At 45.1% G+C, this 23,284-nt stretch overlaps 2 protein-coding genes and 1 long non-coding RNA gene across 7 annotated transcripts in view; 2 read left to right on the top strand and 1 right to left on the bottom strand.

Moving 5' to 3' along the window:
- LOC145528813 (uncharacterized) overlaps positions 1–23,284 on the top strand; it is a 319,839-nt gene that overhangs the window by 270,539 nt on the left and 26,016 nt on the right. The gene's annotated exons all lie outside the window — the stretch shown is intronic.
- SSTR1 (somatostatin receptor 1) lies at positions 11,282–13,663 on the top strand. Its single transcript, XM_081550345.1, has 2 exons — positions 11,282–11,342; positions 11,775–13,663. The coding sequence occupies exon 2, from the start codon at positions 12,119–12,121 to the stop codon at positions 13,289–13,291; it is 1,173 nt and encodes a 390-aa protein (XP_081406471.1). The 5' UTR covers positions 11,282–11,342; positions 11,775–12,118; the 3' UTR covers positions 13,292–13,663.
- LOC145528812 (uncharacterized) overlaps positions 18,489–23,284 on the bottom strand; it is a 612,770-nt gene continuing 607,974 nt past the window's right edge. Inside the window, exons 3-6 of one of the 5 annotated variants that reach the window (XR_014070715.1) lie at positions 22,064–22,299; positions 21,466–21,531; positions 19,775–19,886; positions 18,489–18,710 (exon numbers count right to left, since the gene is read on the bottom strand). The gene's annotated coding sequence lies outside the window, so the exon portion shown is untranslated. Of the gene's footprint in view, positions 18,711–19,774; positions 19,887–21,465; positions 21,550–21,968; positions 22,634–23,284 lie in introns of those variants that run through there. The other 4 variants (XR_014070711.1, XR_014070712.1, XR_014070714.1 and 1 more) reach the window with 4 other exon arrangements.

Raw genomic sequence — 23,284 nt, 5'->3', positions numbered from 1 at the left:
AATCCAACCTGTGTCTCCTGCTTGAGCAGGTGGATTCTTTACCCCTGAGCTACCTGGAAAACCCCTCTGTAAGCCCTAAGACAAGAGAAATGTGACATGGTGGATAAGATAAATAAGATAAGCCCTCTCCTAGATTTCTGAGCAAACCTGAGCCCTGAATATAGATGTGTGACTTGAGCCTGTTTTTCAACCTCTCTGAGCTTTGATTTCTTCATCTGCAAAATGAGGGCAGTGAGTAGAAACTTCTTCATAGTGTGGTTGGAAGGGTTAAATACCATAAAACTGGGTGGAAAGTCTTAATGTGCATGGATCACATCAATTTTTTATTCACTTTCAGATATTAGCAGTCTCATTTTTAGACATTGCAGAAAGCAATTCTTTCTAAATTGAAACTTTAATTTCTGGTTCAACTCAAAGCTCCTGTCCCTGGACCAGCTTCAGCCTGACCCATGTTTGGATTCTATAATAAGGGAAGAGGCGAGTGGTTGGATTCTTGATTATTTCTTTTTTAAGGAAATATTTAAATTGCAGTATAGTTGATGTATAATATTACTCTATATATTACAGAGATGCAACATAGTGATAAAGATTATACTCCGTGTACAATTATTATAAAATATTGGCTATATTTTCTGTGTTGTACAAAATATCCTTGCAGCTTATCAGAGTCTTTATTATTCCTTTACATTATTTTCTCTTACTCCTTTTTCTGCCTTTGGTGCCTGTGAAGGAGAGGGAAGAGCTGTAACAGATATGACAGACACAAAAGCTCTTCCTTGATTGGCAGTTCTAATCGCCACATGGGTGCCCACTGGGAGTGGCTCTTTCTCTTGTGGGATTTCTTGGTGGGTTCTTCAGCATCGCCCTCACATCTTTCAGGAGATTTTCCCCGTGCCCTTCTCTGGCCTGCCCAGCAATCTTCACCAGCTGGTCATGTGCCCCCCCAGCCCCTCCTCCTGGTACACACCTTCCTGCTGAGTTCATCTCGCTCCACCAGGGAGCCGGAGTCCCTCCTGGTGCTCCCACCCGTCTGCCTGCAGATCTGTCCATCCCAGGTCACCAGAAACACCGCCTCTACCTCGCTTTCAGCTTTTTCCAGTTGTGGTCTTTCCTCGTCACTCTGTCATCTGAAGAAGTTCCAGCAGATCTCCTGCTCACCTTCAAATTTTCCAAATAATAATCAGAAGGAGAAGGGGGCGACAGAGCACGAGATGGTTGGATGGCATCATCAACTCAACCGACATGAGTTTGAGCAAACTCCAGGAGATGGTGAAGGACTGGGAAGCGTGGTGTGCTGCGGTCCGAGGGGTGGCAAAGAGTCACACACGACTGAGGGAACAACAACAACAACCAGTCTCTGTGTCTTACCAACCTCAGAGGACACCCGACAAGCTCCCCAAGGGGTTTTATAGAGGCCCCTATGCTTTACTGACTGGGGAGAAGCCACTTTCCATCTTGTGTGGGAGGGAAATGCACAGCATTCTGACAAAGCTCTCTAAGAGAATAATCTCCCTCGATCTTCCTTTCTACTCTTAGATATAGCCTGGAGGGAGTGATGGTTGAAAGGGGTGGACCAGCACTTCTCTTCAGAATTTGAAAGCATATTCTGGGAATTCCCTGGTGGTCTAGTGTTTAAGACACCAGTCTTCCACTGCAGGAGGCATGGGTTTGATCCCTGGTTGGGGAACTAGGATCTTACATGCCTTTCAGCTCGGTCAAAAAAAAAAAAAAGAATTTGAAAGCATTTTCCAACTATAGTTATCAGCTTGGGGTCTTGGAGGCCTCTCTGGCAATTGAGACAAAAAGAAAAGTCAAGTCAGACTGTCCCTGCATAACAATTGGGTTGTTTGAAGCAATGAATGCAGTGGTTAGTTTAAATCCTTACGCTGTGGATGAACTGGCTTCACTGTGGGTATAACGTTGATAGAAGTGACTTAACATTTTAGAGTTATTTTAGCTGAATGTGTGACATGCCCTAAAAGCCTGCGAGTGGAACACAGTTCACAGTGCTGAATTATGAGACTGTGTAGGCAGGAGGGAAAAGAAAGAATATGTAACATGCACAGAGTCACTGCTCAGTAAATATTTCTTACATTGAATAGGTGCATGCTAGACCTAAGTTCTCAGCAAGAGGCAAAAACAAAATTTTTACCTTCTTTTGACTGATTAAAAAATAATGTTGCATTGTAATTCATACTTAAGGCATAATTTTACTAATATATGGGTACTCCCTGCATTTTGAAAGTTCGATTCATGCCATATCGTTTTTGTGAAAGACCTGTATTAGTACCTGTTTTTGTAAGGGAAAGGAATCTGAAGAGGATTTTTGCTTCCATGAAAAAAGGCAAAAAGCAAAACTATAATTGCATTCAGTATTTGTTTTGCAATGGATGGTTTGTAGAGGCACCATGTACCCACAGGACTAATCACAGAGGGAGCGACTGACAAAGTCCTTCCCTGGGAACTACACTCAACATCCCGGCATCAAGCACCCTAGCTTTGAATTGTGTCTGTGAGCATCTGTGTTTTATCTTGATTTATTTTGTGCATCGGTTAGCAAGATGTGTCTTAAGGTAACTGCTTCTTTGCTTTACGCCATTTCAGCTTATGAAAGGTTTCAAAGGAATGCTCTTCTTTCAGATAGCAGGGGAATACTAAATACTTAGATAATGCTTATCACATGCCAGACATGGCTGTAAACATTTTAAACATATTTAGTTCTTTTAACAATCATCTCAGGTAGATGCATTATCTTTACTTTACAAAAGAAGAAACTGAGGCACAAACAGGTCAAATAATCTGCACAAGGTTAAATTCATGGAAAATGCATGATTTACACTCCGAAGTTTGGCAGTAGACAATTGTACCCTGCTTTCAGAAACATTCTCTTGTGATTTACATGACAATAGCAATTCCAGGAGATGGGCACACAGACTCAGGCACACTCGAGAGATCACGTGGCCATGGGGCTATAAGGGTCTCTGGAAGACAGTATACTACTCCAGTTCCTGTTTCCATTCCTTCTATCACCTTCTACTGGATGCCTTTTGTTTGCTATTGAATTTGCATCACAATATGTTAATTTCTAGAATAAATTTATCAGTGTTTTTCTGAAAGCAAAAATAATTACGGAAGAAATAAATCGGTGAATGCCCCGTAAAATAGAGCAGCCACTTTATGGCCTAGAGTCTTTTTTTTTTTTAATTAAAAAAAGCTTTTATTACTTTTATCTTATTCAAAAGCAATACACACTCATGGCTGAAAAATGAGAAAATCTCTATGTACAAAAGGGAGATGAAGACATCCATAACCCAACTGCTTCATGATAATCACTTTCAATGCCTTAGTAATTGTCCTTTCAGGCCTATGCAGACATATGCTCAGTTGGGGAGTGTGTGTGTATTTAATGGGTTCATATAGTTTTGAAATAGATTTTTTACACAGCAATGTTTTGAATATCTTTCTCTGTCTGTAAATTCATCAGCAACAATAGCTTTAGTGTTTAATTACTGTTCAATTGTATCACATACAGGAAATATATTTAATGCCTCCTTTGCCCCCTCAGGGCTTCAAAGGTGACACTAGTGGTAAAGAACCTATCTGCCAATGCAGGAGCCTTAGGAGACACCGGTTTGATCCCTGGGTTGGGAAGCTCCCTTGGGGGAGGGCATGGCAACCCACTGCAGTATTCTTGCCTGGAGAATCCCATGGACAGAGGAGCCTGGTGGGCTACAATCCATGAGGCCGCAAAAAAATCAGACGTGACTGAAACAACTTAGCATGCATTGCCCCATGAAAGATTTTCACTGTTAAAGGTATGACAGACTGTTGATTACTGGCAAACCTGGGGCCCAGATGTCAACCATACTTCTAGAACACCTCACTCCTGATCATTCTTCCAAGGGCCTGAATCTCCCTTTGCGTCAATGGTTATTTATGTAATATGTTGCTTTTCAACTAGAGTAGGAGCAAAATTCTATTCTGGAATGGGGAAGGGCCACAGGACTGGGCAGAAAAGGATGCAATGGCTGCTGGGGCATCTGCTCTCCATGTTCAGCGGCCTGGGTGGAACATCTGTGCTCACAGTTTCCCCAGAGACCCAACTGTTTACTGTTTTGTGTGGTTGGCTTATCTTGAGAGTTGTAAGTCCAGCTTAGAATCTCTTAATAAAACATGCACTATCATCCTAACTTCATGATGACCTGGTAAATCAAATGTAGACTCCCGCACACCTCAGGAGCTCTGCCATGGAACCTGGCCCACCAGCAGCCCAGCCCGCTTGAGTTTCCACCCCTGGCTCTGTCCTGCCCAGTGAGTAGCCTCATGTACATGAGGAGACACATCCTGGTCCCCGCAGCCAAGTTCATTCCTCATCTGCCTTATCGTCCCTCAGTCATCCCTCGGCCTCCCCTCCAGCTTAGAGGTGTGTGTACCTGCCGTGCAGTTAGCCACACAGGCCCCAGAAGTGGGCTTGGGACCTCTGGGCAGGGAGTCATAGGGACTGTGTTCTTTCGGCAGTGTGGAGTCAATTAATAATTAATCATCGAATCATTAATTATCGACACCTGAGTCTTTGTTACTTCACGTGTGAATTTTGCACTATCACTAATGAGAGAGACGTGACGACTGAAAACCAGGATTTTGTTTTTACTCCGAATTGTTATGGTAGACAGTTGCATGCCAAGTGTGATTACAGAGGACACCAAGCCCACCTGTCCCCCCCATGTTCTAGAAGCTGCCCCTCCCCACCCCAGCCCCCTAGCCTGCCTGCCTTCAACCTACTGTCTAATATGTTTATCTGCATACACTTCTGGTCCAAAGCAGATCCTCGTTTTCATCTGTTTTGAAGTTGCGGACGTGAGAACCCAGCAGCACACTGGCCCCCTCTCATGGCTGAGTGCAGGGGTCCCCATGCTCTTCCTTGGCAGGTGGTCTGGAGCACGCGTGGCTGTGCCTCACCGCTCAGGAAGGAGTTTTTCAGATTCACTGAGAAGAAGAGATGCATCCTTGAAGTTTTCTCAGTTCTAGCATTGGCTCTCACACGTTGAACTCTTGGCCTTTTCCTTCCTTATCTGCTCACAGATGCCCGTGTAACCAGGAGAACAGCCCCAGAGGAGAAACCTCGCATGGGCAGTGCTCGACGGAGGCTGTTGTTTCCCTAGCCTACTTTCCCGGAAAACTCAATGGAAATAGTCACTGGGATTCACCGGGTTCAAAGAGATGTCCAGATGAGATCTAAAGGTGTTCTCCAAGTTATTGTGATTTTAGGAAGTCAAAAGAAAACAAAGGAGGGGTGCAGGGGCGTAACTGAAGCGTGCCTGGCACCGACATCAGCCAAACTACTGCCATTGCACACGTGCTGCTGTGACTGAAGTATGTTCCTTCACCTTCTGGTCCTCTGGGGCTATTCTTGCATCATCACCTTCCCTGCCTTTTCGATCTAACCTAGGTCAAGTACACCCACCTCTCCAGCACTCTCTGGCCCCTCATCCCTACTTATCTTCTTAGAATTTATCACTAAATGCAGTTACATCATCCATTTGTCCATGTGTTGACTCTCCTGCCTTGTTAGAATTCCACCGGAAACTAGTTCTGTCTCTGCCACTGAATCTCTAATGCCTAGGACAGTGCCTGCTACTCAGTGGGTACTCAATAAATATTTGTTAAATGAATGAATAAATTACTTAGTTTTGATTAAAAATACAGTATTATTCATACATAATGGAATTCCGATATTAATTTCTAGTTATTCCTCACTAAGACACGGGGACCAAGAGTGACTATACACAATGCGTGCATGCTAAGTCGCTTCAGTCATGTCTGACTCTTTGCAACCTGATGAACTTTAGCCTGCCAGGCTCCTCTGTCCATGGGATTCTCCAGGCAAGAATACTGGAGTGGGCTGCCATGCCCTCCTCCAGGGGATCTTCCCAACCCTGATACTGAAGCCACGTCTCTTTCATGTCCTGCATTGACAGGCAGGTTCTTTACCTCTAGGGCCACTTGGGAAGCCCAGCCCTATACAATACAATTATATAATTATGTCTGTTTTCTTCTATAGTCTAAATATTACTTCTATGTTTTTTAAAAAAACAACAACAACATAGGAAATAGAATCAGAAACCGGTGCTCTGGCTAATTGCATGGTGGTGGTGGTTTAGTCGCTAAGTCGTGTCCAACTCTTGCGACCCCATTGACTGTAGCCTGCTGGGCTCCTCTGTCTATGGGATTCTCTAGGCAAGACTACTGGAGTGTGTTGCCATTTCCTTCTCCAGGGGAATCTTCCCAACCCAGGGATCGAAGCCGGGTCTCCTGCATTGAAGGCAGATTCTTTACCAACTGAGTTATGAGGGAAGCCCATAGCTAATTGCTTAAGTAGTGGAATTTCAGTTCACCCAGACAGCTGTCAAAGAATGGTGACTTCTGATCAGGCCAGGTGGTCCTACCCGGACTGTGTAATCTTCTCACCTGTCTCTCCTAACAGGAAAGGAAGAGTCAGGCAGTCACACAGACTGCTTCCTCAAGGTCAAAGTAAAGTGCTATGTCCCCATACCCCCACCATCACAATTGCCTAGAAAAGGGAGTACAGAGGCAGGGCCTCGTGTAGGTGAGGCTCCGGGTCCTTAGAAGGAGGGAGTGAGCAGGCTTCCCTTCCTGGACCACTCCCACTGGCTCTGAGCTCACCACTCACACCTGCTCTTCCTGCCTCCAGCAGAAGGCAAAGATGCATGCACATCTTTGTGTATTTTTGAGAGCACACAAAAGAAGACAAGGCCCTACTGTTTCACAAGAGGCAACAGGAAAATCATCATCCAGCTACGGCGGGTTTGCCGAGATTGGTGATGATCTGAACCACAGGCCACCGGGACTGTTCAGAAGCGTTGGGGCTTCGCTGGGAAATGACGCCTGGGATCGCTGCTTAGCCCTCTAGCCGCTGTTGCACTCTGGTGACTTTTTCATCAGACTGTCATCATGTTAACTGCTTAATGACAGATGGTCCTTAAGTGACATACACCTCTTCTGTGGGTCATGTTGCTGAGTGGTGCTCACCCTCATAGCCACCTTGGGCCCATCTGCCCAGACAGGTGTGTGTAAACATTTCTGATGATGCCAGTACAGAGTATACTCCAGGAAGCGTTCGTTCCCTTTAATCCTTGGCTCCAGCCAGCCCCTTTACCACCAGCATGGATTACAGGAGCTCGTTTGAGGATCACCGTAGGCTCCAATTGAGGAAAAAAAAAAAAAACATATTAGTAACGATTTTGACAGAAGCAGCGTTTGAGTTCCTGATAATTACTATTTCACCAAACCAACTGGGACACAGAGCTGCAATTAGAAAGAAACAATCTTCCACATATAATGGCTTTCACGCTGCATGATACTATTAAATAACCATCATTAGCTACTAAAGTACATACTACCCATTTTCCAGAGCCCTTTCTCTGCCAGGAAATTTAAGACCAAGAATGATCAATGAAAGAGTCATCAGCATGATCACTGTGGATATAGGACATGCGAACTGAAATTAGAAGGTTGAAAAGTATAAGGAATTACTACAGATGGTGATATTACACCGATATTAAAGCTCTTCTTGCAAGAGACCCAAAGTTCATTTCTTTGTGTCTACAGTTTATGGGTTAGAAAAAAGAAGGTACTATCCATGGAATGCTATGGGGAAAAAAAGAACAAGGAGGTACTAGGCAATTTTCCAGGTACTGTGCTGGGTATTGCAGATATAAAGATAAATAAAATGTAGCCACTGTTCTGAACAAGCTTACAGATTGGGAAGTGGGGACAGACAAGTACATACACACAAAAATCACAGTACAATGTGATAGACACACTAATCAAAGTGTACGCCTGGTACTTGACAGCACGGTAGAGTGCGCCTTGTAGGAGAGAATTGAGGTGGGGGAAGAAAATCAGTCTGCTTGAGAATCTGCAGTTTCCTAAATAAGGACTTTCATTCTCCTCCTCTTGAAAGCCATCTTCTTTCTCCTCTCATATGGAGAAATGTTCAGATCACACAAGCATAGGAAAGATGGTAAGCAAATAAGGGAGAAATGAAAGAAAACAAGCTTATTCTAAGCTTTTTCAAGCCTTTAGAGATGTAATAAATTAAGGGGGAAAGTTTTTAATCAGAGCATGAAACATAGGCTGTGTTCTTTACACATTCTAATGATCCGACGACTACAGTAGCATTCTTGTGTCTTTAAGAAATGTTTACATTAAATTGAGGTCTGAGAGGAAGGCAGATTCCTAACCAGGCGCCTTCTCTTAATATAATTTTAAAACAGTTGCAACTCCAAACACATGTTGTTTAGCCCAGAAGCTTGCTGCCTTTTGCTTGGTTGTTTTTGTTTGTTTTGGATTAGCTCACAGATACAGTGTTAAGAAATACATGGCTAAAAAGATTAGATAACATGGCATGGCTCCTGTCTATCTCAAACTCTCTTTTTATTTAAGTAAAATTCACATGACATAAAATTCATATTCTTAACCATTTTGAAGTGTACAGTTCAATGGTTTTTAGTACATCCACAACATTGTACAAATGCCACCACTATCTAGTTCCAGAAATTTTCATAACTCCAAAAAGAAACCCCATATCCATGAAGCATTTGTTTCCCCTTCTCTCTCCCCTTAACTGCAGCCAACCTGTAAGCTGCTCTGTCTCTCTGGATTTGCCTGTTCTGGATGTTTCATATAAATGGAATCATGCAGTACGTGACTTGTATCTGGATTCTTTTTTACTCTGCATAATATTCTCAAGGTTTGTCCATGTTGTAACATGTTGAAATTTCAATCCTTTTTATGCTGAGTGCCTGCTCAGTCGTGTTTGACTCTCTGTGACCCCATGGACTGTATTTCTGCCAGGCTCCTCTGTCCATGGGATTCCCTAGGCAAGAATACTGGAGTGGTTTGCCATTTTCCTACTTCATATTCCTTTTTGTGGATGGATCATAAAAGGATATACCACACTTTTTTTTTTTAATCCATTCATCAGTTGATGGATATTGGTATTGTTCATCCTTTTGGCTGTTATGAATAGTCCTGGTGTTAAGATTCATGTACAAGTTTTTGTTCAAGTGTCTATTTTCAGTTTGGGGGAGTAAATATCTAGGAGTGGAATTGCTGGGTCATATGACGATTCTAAGTTTAACTTTTTGAGGAAAGGAATCATCAATTATTCTAAAGTTTCTGCATCATTCTTTATGCCCACCAGCAGCATATAAGGGGTCTAACTTCTCCATATGCTTGTCAACGTTTGTTATTTTTCTTTTCCTTAAAAAATTACTATAGCCACCCTAGGGGGTGTAAAGTAGCATCTCACTGTCAACCTCTTTTCATGGATTTAAAATTCATCATAGAAACCACTTAACAAAGTAACAAAAAAGCAGGCTCACATGAGGTCTTCTTTCTTTTTGTGTATGAGGCTACCAGTATATTGAGAGAAGATTTCCTTAAGATGAACATATGAGATCCTGAACAGTAGAGCTGTGCTTTACGGGCTCTCATCACCCACTGCCACTGGAGCAGCCATGATCAGCATCAAGGGGTCTAGATGATGACTGTTGAAATGCCAGCCCCCTGAGGTGTCTTTAGTCAGGGATCAGCAAAGGGACATTTAAATCATTATGAAGTTTGGCTTGTTAAAAGCTTTTCTGGGGGAAAAAAAGCCATTAAAAAAAAAATAACAACCCAATGAACATTTTTATTTTTTCTCCATATGTGCCGTATTTTTTAAGGAAAAGGAAATAAAATTAACCATGAATTCCACATGCTACCTAAGATAAAGTAATTTGTTGAGGTAAAGCAATGAGTTAAACAGCTTGGGAAATTTCTTAGGAAATTTTGAATTTCTTCCCAGTACATTTCTCATTAATAATTCAGTGTCCATCGCACACGCTCCTGTGAGTCTGTCATCTTTTCTTTTATCTCTGATTGCTATAATCAACACACTACAAAAGGTATTCTTTTCCTTTGAGGAGCACTTAGTTTTGAGAACTAAAACATATATGCAAATGATACCTGCATAAAGCGAGGGGAAAATAGAAATTATACTTTTTTTTCCCTTCCAATTTCTGCATTCCACACTGTCTGGCACAAATATGCTTGATGAGGAGTTTAGTTTCTGTTTAGGTTTGCCTCTCCTTATTGTAAACGGTACTGATGGAAGGGATGATGAGACTCACAGGACAGTGGGTGCTTCCTGGTTGAGAGGAAGAACTAACAAAAACTGGACACATACCTAAATCTTGAAAGAGCCCCCCCCCCCCTCGCAGGACTAGGATGCTGCGGGTCAGTTTTCCTAGGAACCCACAGGATTCAGACCAGGACTTGAGGGGATCTTGAAAAGAAATGGGCAGTTGGAGTGATTCTTTTTCGGACTGGAAGAATTGGAAAGCGCAAGGGAACCCAGATTAGGGATAGTGGGAAGTCCTAACAGACCGTTAAGTCATGATAACTGAACTGTTTTTTTTCTTTGTTCGTTTTTTTTTTTTTTAACATAGTAACTGTTCAGTTCCTAAATAAAGTCAGCGAGCTTTAGGCGTGCCTACATCGAGTTCTGTCTCTTAAAGGTTTAGGAACGTAAACAGCAGCCGGGGCACACACCCAGGGGGCTCAAAAAAGGCTGAAATCTTAGGTATGTCACGGAAAGTCGTGAAGGTCCGACCTCCTGCTGTTCCTGGAGTTGGTGACAGGTCCGATCACCTGCACGGCCGGACCCCGACTGGCACCCCTGCTCGCCCAGGCCTTCACACTCTCCTCCCCCGGGGCCCGCCGACTCTGCCGGGTACAAAGTACAGCAGGGACTCGGGCGGAGCCTTTCCAAGCGGCGCAGCCGTATCTATCCCCAGCGAACACCTAGATGGATTTTCAATGCCGCGCCTGGCACGTTTGGATGGGGGAGGGCGGGGGAGGGCGGGGGAGGGGGGGGTGGTTAGGCTTGGGCTCCTCCGCTCCCAGCAGCGCGTCCTCCTTTCGGCAGTCGCTGTTGCTCGGAGCACGCAGGGGGCTCTGGGCACTACCAGTTGTATTAAGAGATTCGCAGTGGTTTTCTCCCGGCCCCCGAACACTCCCGCCCGCCAAGAGCTGCCTGCGGGGTTGTAAGGCAGAAGCCCCTAACTCGAGGTTGCTGTCCTTCCTTCTCCTCGCGCTGGCGGCTTAGGGTCAGTTTCCGCGACTCTTCAGAGTCAGACATCTGAGTGGGCGCCTGTGCTGGGGTCCCGCCCCAGGAAAGGAGAGGGACCTCACGGAGAACGTCACCGCGCTTGCCAGACCGCACAGGCACTTTGCACGGGCCAGCTGCGCGTCGGTCTGGAGGTAGCGCGCCCTGGGTAAGGAATTCCGCAGCCGGTCTGAGGGGAAGGGCGGGCGGGAGTAGTGGTGGTGGGGGGTGGGGGTTAGGGCTCCGGACGATTGGATCCGCGTGGAGTTGGGGGTCCCTCAGGGCGGGGCGGCAACTGAGGGAAACTGAGATGAACTCCAGACATCATCTGTGCCTAAGGTCGGCTTCACGCTTTGCTTTGGCTAGGAGCCCGGTGGGATGGCAATAAGATGTACAGCTTTGTTTCCCACCCACCCTCCAGGAAAGCGGAGGCACTCCCCAGGTCTCCCTGAAGGATGGGTAGTGGGGAACCCCGGAAGCAGCTGCTCTAGTCGACTGGAGCTCAAAACTGGGAAGGAAAAATTGGGCGAAGGGTGATAAGCCACCTCTATCGCCTACCTTCCTCTCTTTCTCCGCCCCCCGCCCCCCTCCCTTTTCGTAGCTGCTGACGCGCTGGTGGTGTCTATTAATCATTCGCCAGCCCACAGCCGCGGCAGTTAATGGCTGTGCGGCGCGGGGCTCCAGTCTCCCGGCCTCCCCTCTCCACGCTCGCGTGTGCCCGGGCGCCCAGGAGCTGCGAGCGGCTGCGCACAGGCAGCCGCCGGGCGATGCGCTCCGCCAGCAGCGGCGGAGCTGCGCTTCCTGCAGTCGCGGAGCGCTTCCCCAGGCGCCCGGTGGCTGCGAGCTGCGGGCGGACCGCCGGGGTGCCGAGTGAGGGCGCCAGCGGCGGGGGTCGCCCGGAGAACGCCCTAGCCCCGGCAGCCCCACCAGCCCCCATCAGCTGAGATGTTCCCCAATGGCACCGCCTCCTCTCCCTCCTCTCCTAGCCCCAGCCCAGGCAGCTGCGGCGAAGGCGGCGGCAGCAGGGGCCCCGGGGCCGGCGCTGCAGACGGGATGGAGGAACCGGGGCGAAACGCGTCCCAGAACGGGACCTTGAGCGAGGGCCAGGGCAGCGCTATCCTCATCTCTTTCATCTACTCCGTGGTGTGCCTGGTGGGGCTCTGTGGGAACTCCATGGTCATCTACGTGATCCTGCGCTACGCCAAGATGAAGACGGCCACCAACATCTACATCCTCAACCTGGCCATCGCCGACGAGCTGCTCATGCTCAGCGTGCCCTTCCTGGTCACCTCCACATTGCTTCGCCACTGGCCCTTCGGCGCGCTGCTCTGCCGCCTCGTGCTCAGCGTGGACGCAGTCAACATGTTCACCAGCATCTACTGTCTGACTGTGCTTAGCGTGGACCGCTACGTGGCCGTGGTGCACCCCATCAAGGCCGCACGCTACCGCCGGCCCACCGTGGCCAAGGTGGTGAATCTGGGCGTGTGGGTGCTGTCGCTGCTCGTCATTCTGCCCATCGTGGTCTTCTCGCGCACGGCGGCCAACAGCGACGGCACGGTGGCCTGCAACATGCTCATGCCCGAGCCCGCCCAGCGCTGGCTGGTGGGCTTCGTGTTGTACACTTTCCTCATGGGCTTCCTGCTGCCCGTCGGGGCCATCTGCTTGTGCTACGTGCTCATCATCGCCAAAATGCGCATGGTGGCCCTCAAGGCCGGCTGGCAGCAGCGTAAGCGCTCGGAGCGCAAGATCACCCTGATGGTGATGATGGTGGTGATGGTGTTTGTCATCTGCTGGATGCCTTTCTATGTGGTGCAGCTGGTCAACGTGTTTGCGGAGCAGGACGACGCCACGGTGAGCCAGCTGTCGGTCATCCTCGGCTACGCCAACAGCTGCGCCAACCCTATCCTCTACGGCTTCCTTTCAGACAACTTCAAGCGCTCTTTCCAGCGCATCCTCTGCCTCAGCTGGATGGACAACGCCGCCGAGGAGCCGGTCGACTACTACGCCACGGCCCTCAAGAGCCGCGCCTACAGCGTGGAGGACTTCCAGCCCGAGAACCTGGAGTCCGGCGGCGTCTTCCGTAATGGCACCTGCACGTCCAGGATCACGACCCTCTGAGCCCCGGGTTCGAGCCGGGGTGGGGGCCTTGCGCCCAGAGACGGGGAGGATGAGGAGAAAGGGAGGCCGGATGCGAGAGGCGAAAGGATCCCAGGCGTCGGGGTGCGAGAATAAAAGTGGGGCCCGGACACTGTGCGCTTCAGGTGGAGACCCGGCAAAGGCGCGAGACAAACGTGGACCCGGAGCTTTGCTTATAAACTGGGAAGACTAGCGGGCCCCTCTTCCGCTTCTTCCTCCCCTGTGCTTGCGTTTCTGCATCCCTCTATGCTCCCCCCGCCCAGGGCAGTTTCGGTCTTTCTTTCTGCCCGGTCCTGCAGGTGCAGGTGGTGAACTTAGAAACGTCTCCAACTCGGCCCGACCCTCAGCCCCACCAGCCGTTGTTTCTGTTTAAGCTGAGCCACGGTTACCGCCACAGGTTTCCCTCGGGAAAACCCAGCTCACCCTCAGCCGCGCCCTGCGGCGCCCCTCGCTCGCCAGGATTCTGCTTGATGCCCCTAGCGGAGCCTGGAGAACCCTTGCTCTCCCTCTCCGCAGCCCTCTTTTCAGGGAAGTCGGACTAGAGAAAGATCTGGGCAGCGGGTCTTTCCTCCTACTCTCGAGTGAAGGAAGGCGCGAGCATCGCATCCCCAAACCTCCCCCCGACTCTCCATCCACCCAGAGCGGAGCCAGGTGCTTAGTAAAATCGGTCCCGCGCTTCGAGCCCCAGGCATTCTGCGGTCTTTATCCAAACCCCCTCTTTGGAGCAAAAAGGAGCTGAGAACAAGTGACTAGGGGTTTTAAAAAAGATCCCGGGGTTTGGTGGGGGAGGAGGGCTTGTAATGGAAGTCACCCTCCCGCCTGGTTTACAAAGGGCGCTTTTGGTTTCAAAGACCCAGCGCTGGGGACTTCCGGGGCGCTGGTCTGCCTTAGGCCAGGCGGGACAGGGTGCGCTTGCCCCCGGGGGCCAACCGGGAGCATGGGTGCAGCTCCACTAGGCTTTCTCCCTCACCCTAGTTCCTGGAGGTGCCCGTCCAAGAGTCGCAACAGGCACCGGGTGGGGACCTCGGGTGATGCCTTCCCAGTCTCGGCCAATCCCCACCGTGTCACCGCCACCTGCAGGCTAGAGGGTGCGGCCTGCCCGACCCCTGAGGGCTGCTGCCTTTCAAGCGGTGCCTAATAAGTTATTCTCTTGCTTAACATATTTATTTATTTATTTGTGGTGTTTGAAAAGTGTGGTCTCTGCTTTCCTTTTCTCTACTTGCCCTAGCCAAGGGCCTTTTCTTCAGGATATTGGCGGTGGGGCCGGCCTGGAGGTGGCAGGGGACCCCCAAAGTCCCCTCAAAAACCTCTCCTTTTTGCTAGGCCCTCTTTTCTGATTCTTTCCTCTAGCCTTTCTGTTTTGGCTTGTCCTCAGTGAAGTTTGCAGACTTGTTCCTACTTTTCTTATGTAGTCTCTTGTTTTAAATAATGTGGTTTAGCCTCCTCCCAGGCAGAGTGGAAAGTCCCAGCTTTCAACATCGATTGATTCGATATGATTCGAATATATATCTATATATATATGTATTCAATATATATATACTATATTCAAATCAAAATAGACTCACATACTAGATACATTTATCTTGCTCCCTTGTCAAGAGTCCATGAAGCAATTGCCAAACACAGTCACTAACAGTGACAGGTGTGAGACTGGCTAGAATACTTTAGATATGAGGGTTCAAACAGCCTGCCCTCAAACTTGGAACTCCACATCCTGATTCAGACAGACTTTAGCAGGCATTGAGGATGTCCTTGCTTATGTACCTGCTTCTTCTAGGTTCCAGCATAGGTGATTCTAACATACAATCTAGGTAACACCGGCACTTTTTTTGAAGACATTGAAAGTAAATTAATTTGTGTCTGTGTTTTATCTGACCAACTTCATTGGAAGCCTGAGCAGGGCAAAGACCAATAATTTTACTTCTTTGTATTTCCTGGGTTGCTTTAGGATGCTGGCTTCTACATAGTAGGCATTAAATATATGATTGTTGGTTGACTGTTTCAGTAAACCAGAGTGTATTACAACACTCAGGAGTTCTCAGCATCTGGGGTTCTCAGGTTCCCTCATCACAAACATGATACACAATGGTTGAAAATCACTATGGAAAGATGTTTTGTGTATATTTGCTTCAAGAACATTGTGCTTTCCTGAAAGCAGTAACCAAGAGTTACAATGTCCCTTAAAGTTTTATTTAATGAACAAATGTGCTTTGGGTCATAAATTTGAAGGCTTAGATCTGTCATTTAAAAATCATGCATATTATTACTCCTTTGGAAAATAGATTTTTAATAGTTAAGGACAGTGAAATTTACAAATAAAAGTCTTGATCATTATCCTCTTCAGAGGACACAAATCTAGTGCTCTTAACTTGGTTCCATTGTAATATTAACTAAATAAACAAATGTATTATGTTGTTGCAAGTTGTCTGACTTTGCAATTTGAATCATCCTGTTGCAACAGATTACTTCAAGACCACACATACTGGCTTAGTTGCTCTATGTTTTATTTAGATATTAAAAGTAAGATTTCTGATTACCTTTGGAATTTTTACCAAGATTGAGGTATAATTTTACCTATTTTTTAAAGTTTGTTAATTCTGAGAAAGAAAAAAAACTGAGTCAGTATGGAGAGGAAACAGTGTGCTACTTCCTCTATGGTTGTACTCTTTATGGTTTGCTGTGTTTACCAGACTAACTAGATGATATCACAATCTCTCACAGATTAAACTACTGTCTGCCCTCATTTATGACCTCAGACTTTGTTGTGGGAGTAAGTAATTCCTAATTTACATCCCAGGGAAAGGTAATGGAAAAGGAAAAAAAGTGATGGCCTAAAGACGTTGCAAAGGGCAATGGATAAAGGAAATACAAAAAATCAGATCTCAACTTAAAAGAAGAAAGAGGTTTTCAAATATTTTTAATTGTGGAAAAGTCACACAATAGAAAACAGACTATCTTAACCATATTTAACTGTACAATTTGACGGCACCAAGTACGTTCATGTTGTTAGGCAACTCTCACCATCATCCATCTCACCTTCCTAAATGGCAATTCTGTCCCCATTAAACACTAAGTCCTCATCCCCCCTTCCCACCCACCCCCATCCCCTGGCCCACTGCATCTACTGACGGACTTTGTGACTCTATGAATCTGACTGTTCTAGGTACCTTGTATAAGTGGGATCAAACAGTACTTGTCTCACCTAATGTATACTGGAGTGCATCTTTAAGATGACCTTAATACACGTCTTACAAACAGATTGTACCCCTCCTTCCCCCCCACCCCATGTTATACAGTAGGTCCTCACCAGCCATCTACTTCATAGCAATCCCACTCCTGGGCATATCCCTGGAGAAAACCATCATTCCAAAAGATACCTGCACCCCAATGTCCATTGCAGGACTATTTACAATGCCCAGGACATGGAAGCAACCTAAATGTCCATCAGCAGAGGAATGGATAAAGAAGATGTGATACCTATATACAATGGAATATTTATTACTCAGCCATAAAAAGGAATGAAATTGTGCCATATGCAGAGACGTGGATGGACCTAGAGACTGTCATACAGAGTGAAGTAAGTAAAAAAGAGAAAACTATCATATAGTTATCATATAGTAATGCATACATGTGGAATCTAGAAAAATGGTACAGAAAGACATATTTTGTGCTTTTTTCAGTGATGGCCATTTCCACCCCTGGAAGAATTTAAGAAGGTACTAAAGGAGTTTTTTTTTTTTTTTTTTTTTAACAGATTTTGTTTTCATAGCAAAATAAGGAAAAAGGAGTATTTTCCAAGCAGTGATTCCAGAACCAGGGTGGGGGGATTGTGGGTTTCAAATACCTTCAAATGCCTTGTAACTCTAGGCTTTACAGTTCTACACATAATCTCAGTATGATTAAGAATAGATGAACTGTTGCTTTTTCATTATTTTTAAAAGCTATAGCAAGGTGGCAAATTGAACTCATAACTCCGATGTGCAGAGAAAACATTCTGTTCTTTTTGTTTTAATTCATCTGACCATCCAAGCTTCTTCCAGCTGGTTAGCTGGGAGGAAAAATTAAATAACTGTTCAAACATTCAGCTGAGCTGATAATTTAGTCATTTTCAGAGAATTTCAAAATTTTATTTAAACATGTTTCAATAGTCTCTTCGCTGGCTTCCCTTTCCTCTTTTGTTATCTTTAAAGTGGCTTTACAGTGAACTGGGAGAGGCTTCGTGTCCTAATGGAGGAGGGGATGAGGTGGGGTCCTTGGGAAAGGGGTCCTGTCTGCCCTTTGATCTCTGGGAAGACGGCATTTGTCCACTGGGATGATTCCTGGTTGCAGTTTGTTGACATCTGCAGCTTCCGGAGCCTGTGATCTGACTTCTCAGCTTGGTGAGGGTCATGCCTCAACTCCTGTAGGCTACAGCCCTCTCAGTGTCTTCAGGGTCCTCATACAGCCTCCCAGTCTGGGATCTCTGCCAAGACTGTGCCTCTGCCAAGGAGTGACCTGGCCTTGCCACAGCAGGCAGCCCCATGGTGAGCCTCTTGGCTCAGTGACCAGAGGGAATCTAGTGGCTCTAGACTGGTGACCCTCAGGATCTCCTCGGGCTGGTAAATTTTTCTGTAGCTCTGTCTCAGGTCTTTTGCATTTCTCCTGACAAAGGTCGACCTCACTCATTAAAAACATTCCATACACCCTGCCTCCCTGTTACATTAGACAAAGCGCATAGGACTTGAGTCCTTTAGATTGATTAGCCTTTGATGTGTCACTAAGACTAAAGTACTCAAGTCCTATGCTTTTCCTCTAGTGTAATAGGGATGCAGTTAGTTTTAGCCTGTGATGTGTTGGGGGCTTCCCAGGTGGCGCAGTGGTAAAGAATCTGCCTGCCAATGCAGGAGACATGGGAGAATCCCCTGGAGTGGGAAATGGCAACCCACTCTAGTATTCTTGCCTGGAAAATTCCATGGACAGGGGAGCCTGGCAGCTGCTGTTCATGGGGTCACAAAGAGTCGGACGTGACTGAGGGACTGAGCGTGCACACATTGATATATTGAGGCAGGAGAAAAAGGATTTGGCAAATCTCTGTGCAACCCCCACCCCAACAGCCTCCTCTTATTTCCAAGCCTTTTCGCATGGCCTAGAAGTTGGTGATGAGCCTCACCTCAGGGTGAGACACAGCAATGAAACATGATTTATGGAGGAACATAAAATGTATCAGTTTAATGTCCACACTCTCTCTTACTGGGAACCTCAGTGTTCTCAGGGTGGAGTTTTTGAGGTCATCTTCTCTCACAATACCCCAAGACAGGATCACATTTGAAAATCTTTGATGCCTCATCCAATTTAACAGTGACCGTTGAAAAATGCTGACTGTATAGTTTGGGCTTGAGAAATAAAAAAGCAAGGAGTTCTCCTGGGGAATAATATAGAAAATACATTTTAAAAAATTGTGATATATTCCCAGTTTATTTTAAACAACTAATAAAGATGACGTATTTATATCAGTCTTTGAAAAAACACTTCATTAGTAGGGTTATGTCTTGCAAATCTTATCTTGCTCATCCCTTCTTTATACCAGCATGCCACATCAAAGAGGTTAGGTCCTTAACTGTTATGACTGATAGGCAATCACATAATTGTTACAGTGGCGTGTGCTTTAAAAACAAGGTATCACAAAGCTGCTCTCTTGCTGCACCATACACCTCTAAGCTCATAAGAGCCTCTTCCACATATTCAGATGAGTATCTTGCTTTTCACTGAACACATTTCATTTGTTGGTGTTAAAAGAAGGCAGAGAGGTTCAGCATTGTTACATGGCTTCCAAGAGCGAGGCAAGTGCTGAGATAATGTTGTAAGTGGTTATTTACTGCTTTGCTGACTATCTCAAGATGGGGTACTATAGTGAATGTACTCCTGGAAGCAAAATCCAGCTTCTGATTTTACCCATAAGAAAAAGGATGTTTCTGCAATGACGATATAGTTGAGAAAGCATGTGAACAGAAGCAACCAGTTCAAATAAAAATATCAAAACACCTGCTTGTCAAACTGTTGGGTGGAGAAAAACATCATTGCAAAAGGAGTTATAGCTTTTAAAAGCCCTTTGGTAAAACATTCACTTTGATGATGAACTTAACTATTGTCAAAACATATATCAAATGCAATCTTCTTGGCCTAAAGCTGGAAATATTATACTTATTTAAGGCTGAGACTATAGGCATCCTCCTAAAATTCTTTGGAGTAATAATGAGCTTAAAACTCTGAAAATAAATACTTCTTTAAGCCAGACTGATTCAAGTCTTCTGTTTTGTTTGGACAAAAAATATAAAAGAAAATGAGAAATAGGGAATGCCATCAGCTAACACATTATCTCTGAAGTAGAATTTGACTCTATGCCCCTCCTCAGCACCTACGTGCCCGGACAAGACACAGATGATGACCTCCAGTGCTCCCAGCTTTAAAAATTTAAGAAAGACTTACCATGTATCAGAGTCCACTTGGAGGAAGACGTACTATGGAGATGCTGTAGAATAGCATGTACAGAAAAAGTTCTGACTTTCACAATAATATCTGTTTCCAAAGACAACTAATACTTCATTTAAAGAGAGGGAGAGAAAAAAATTCTAAGACATCATAGGCAAGCACGAAAATATTTTACAATAACACACATGACTGGCAAGACTTTTAGGAAAGGCTGTCCAAATATTGATGAACAGTAACTCCCAATAGTGTTCTTTCTGTCTCTATAACCCTTGAACAATTCATTAATCTAGGTAATATTATTAGCAGTGGCAAAATGTCTATTCAAAGTCAATAATTAAGTTAAACATCCTCCTTCATGTCCAATGAGCCACTGTAACTAGCAAATCAACCAGATGTCTGCACATCTTTTGCAATAGACTCTCAGGTCTCCCTCTATATAAACTCTGTATGGAATCTGAACTTAAACACACACAACCTAATTAATGAAGCCAAAAGAAATTTTTTAGGTAATAATTGGTGAAACAGAGCTTCAGGCCTCTGCCCACCACCTTCTTTTCAAGTTCCCATTTCTTAATGCTTCTCCCTTCAGCCTAGTACTCTTCATTTTCTGACTTTCCTCATCTCTCCCAATAGAGCTTTTCTCAGAAAAGGATTTCTTTTGATTTGTAGTTTACCTCACTGACAAGGCTTCGGGTGTTATTTTCCAGAAGCAAGGCTTTTTAATAAGGACGTAGTATGAGAAGGTCAGGCAGCCAGCTGTATCCTTGAAATTACATCTGTTTCCAAAGCAAACATTTCTTAACAAGTGGCCCACAGCCCTGCATCAGAATCACCCAAGAACCGATGAAAATGCATATTCTCTAAGCTCTATGTTACAGACCTTGATTCATTAGGTCTGGGATGAACTTTGGTATTTCTAAAGTACTTAAAAGTATGAGAACTACCAGTTTAACTGTTAAGAGCATGGAGTTTGCCATCAGCAGATGTAGCTCTGCTTTCTTCAGTGGGTGATAATGGGCAAGGTAGTCTGTCAGATCAGGATGATAATACCTCCTTTACCTGATATCATGAGACAACCCATGTCGAATGCCAAACCCGTCAGGACTCTTTTAGTTGTGAATGAATGAAAACCTAATTAGCTCACAAACTGAAAATTCTTAAAGAACTCATGGTGTACTTGATCCGTAACTCGATACAATATTTTTTTTTTTTCAGTTTCCTTTTCTCATCTCTGACTTTTCACAATCTTGGCTCTATTCTCAGATTGGCTATTCCTGTGTAATTACAGACAGCTGCAGAGAACTGAAACGATATTTTTCCAGGTTCAGATTTCAGGGGAAAGAGTAAAAATGATTCTCCCTGATTAGACTCAGATCATTTATCTGTTGGGAGGCGGGCCTCCACGTGTCCCTCGCCCTCCGTGTACCTTGCTGGGTATGCAAGAATATGAGGCGCTGACCAATTTTTACCTCGATTATTTCTCAGAGTTTTGTTTTCAGCAAGCAATCTTGAGTAAAGGCAAAGAGAAGGCTTGATTACTGCTTACTACAATTCGGTGGTTTCCCCAAGATCAGTGTCCCTCAGCTGTGACCCAGGCCCATCACTGCCCAGCATCCATTTGGGCTCACACTGCCTCAGCCCCGTGAGAATCAAGGACAGATGGAACTATTGCTAATCATGTTGCTTACCGGCTGCACCCTGAGTTATGATGTTCTCTGTCTCTGACCCAGGAATCTTGTGTCTTCTGCCGGCCTCTATGAAATAGCAACAGACTAACTTACTAGCTTGTAAGTAGAATAAAATAAAATTCCAGGTCCCGATAGTATCTACCACTGCACCCATTAGCCGGGCCTGGGGATTATGGTTGGCTGCGCCTGAGTGATACACTCCACTTTTGGAGCTGGGAGTGTCAACTCCACCCAGAAGAGGGAGGGGCAATGGGACAGATCTCAAGAAGAAAAGTTGTATACAATTACCCCAAGTCGATGACGAAAGATATGTGGCAAAAATAAAATTAAATAAAAATCGACAGCTGTCTAGCACAGATTTAGGAGCCAGATATGTGTGTGTGCACATATCAGACAGTGTATTTAAAAGCAGAGACAGCACTTTGCCGACAAGCGTTTGTATAGTCAAAGCTATGGTTTTTCCACCTGGGCTTCCCAGGTGGCAATAGTGGTAAAGAACCCACCTACCATTGCTGGAGACTGAAGAGACTCGGGTTCGATCCCTGGGTGGGGAAGATCCCCTGGAGGAGAGCATGGCAATCCACTCCAGTATTATTACCTGGAAAATCCTATGGACAGAGGAGCCTGGTGGGCTGCAGTCCTTGGGGTGGGCTAGAGTCAGACCCGACTGAAGTGACTTGGCACACACGCATGGTTTTTCCAGTAGTCATGTACAGATGTGAGAGTTGGACCATAAAGAGGGCTGGATGCCAAAGAATTGATGCTTTTGAATTCTGGTGCTGGAGAAGACTCTTGGGAGTCCCTTGGACTGCAAGGAGATCCAACCAGGCAATCCTAAAGGAAATCAGTCCTGAATATTTATTGGAAGGACTGGTGCTGAAGCTGAAGCTCCAATACTTTGGCAACCTGATACAAAGAGTTGACTCATAGGTAAAGAGCTTGATGCTGGGAAAGATTGAAGGCAGGAGTAGAAGGGGATGACAGAGGATGAGATGGTTGGTGGCATCACTAACTCAATGGACATGAGTTTGAGCAAACTTTGGGAGATAGTGAAGGACAGGGAGGCCTGGTGTGCTGCAGTCAACGGGGTTGCAAAGAGTTGGACACAACTGAGCAACTGAACAACAACACATATATATATGGATATAAAATTCCATTATTAATATATCTGAAAGAGAAAGTAGAAAATAAAAGTGATTCAGGTTTTAAAATTCTTCTGTTTGATCTAGTCATATATTTAAGTATTAAATAATTTAAACATACAAAACTTTACTTCATTTCTTTAAGTACAAGCACATATGAAAGCTGAGCAAAATTCATTTTTATTTATGTAATGAAATGATAAGGAATACTCATATTATTTATTTGGGAAATTCAATATATTTCACAAGTTATACTCATGGATTCCATATGACCTCAAGGAAATCTATCACCCTGTGCATCAGATCCTACATCTTTAAAACAAGAATAATTAGATAGCACTCCACATTAGTAACAATTTATTACCTCCCCATAAGATTAATAACATTATTTAAATACATTTAAAAATAAACTTATAAAGGCATTTTACTGTAATGCAGAGCATACAGTTAAGCATATTGAAGATCGTATTGAGATCAGGAACACATATGAATAACATGGAGTGATATACAAAGGTCTGGAGGCTGGCTCAAGCTACATTCTGTCATCAGCAATTGGGAAAATGTTTGCTTTAAATACAGTTTTAGGTAATAGAAATAAGATAGCCCACCACAGCCAGAAATGGGTACCAATGATTAGTAAATAATATCCAGATATTTGGACTTCCTTCTGTTTTACT

Source organism: Giraffa tippelskirchi, chromosome 12 (assembly GCF_054371585.1).
Source record: "Giraffa tippelskirchi isolate mGirTip1 chromosome 12, T2T-mGirTip1v1.2.pri, whole genome shotgun sequence".
Taxonomy (NCBI): domain Eukaryota; kingdom Metazoa; phylum Chordata; class Mammalia; order Artiodactyla; family Giraffidae; genus Giraffa; species Giraffa tippelskirchi.
Note: the sequence above shows the minus strand (reverse complement) of the source record. Positions and strands in the feature narration are given on the sequence as shown.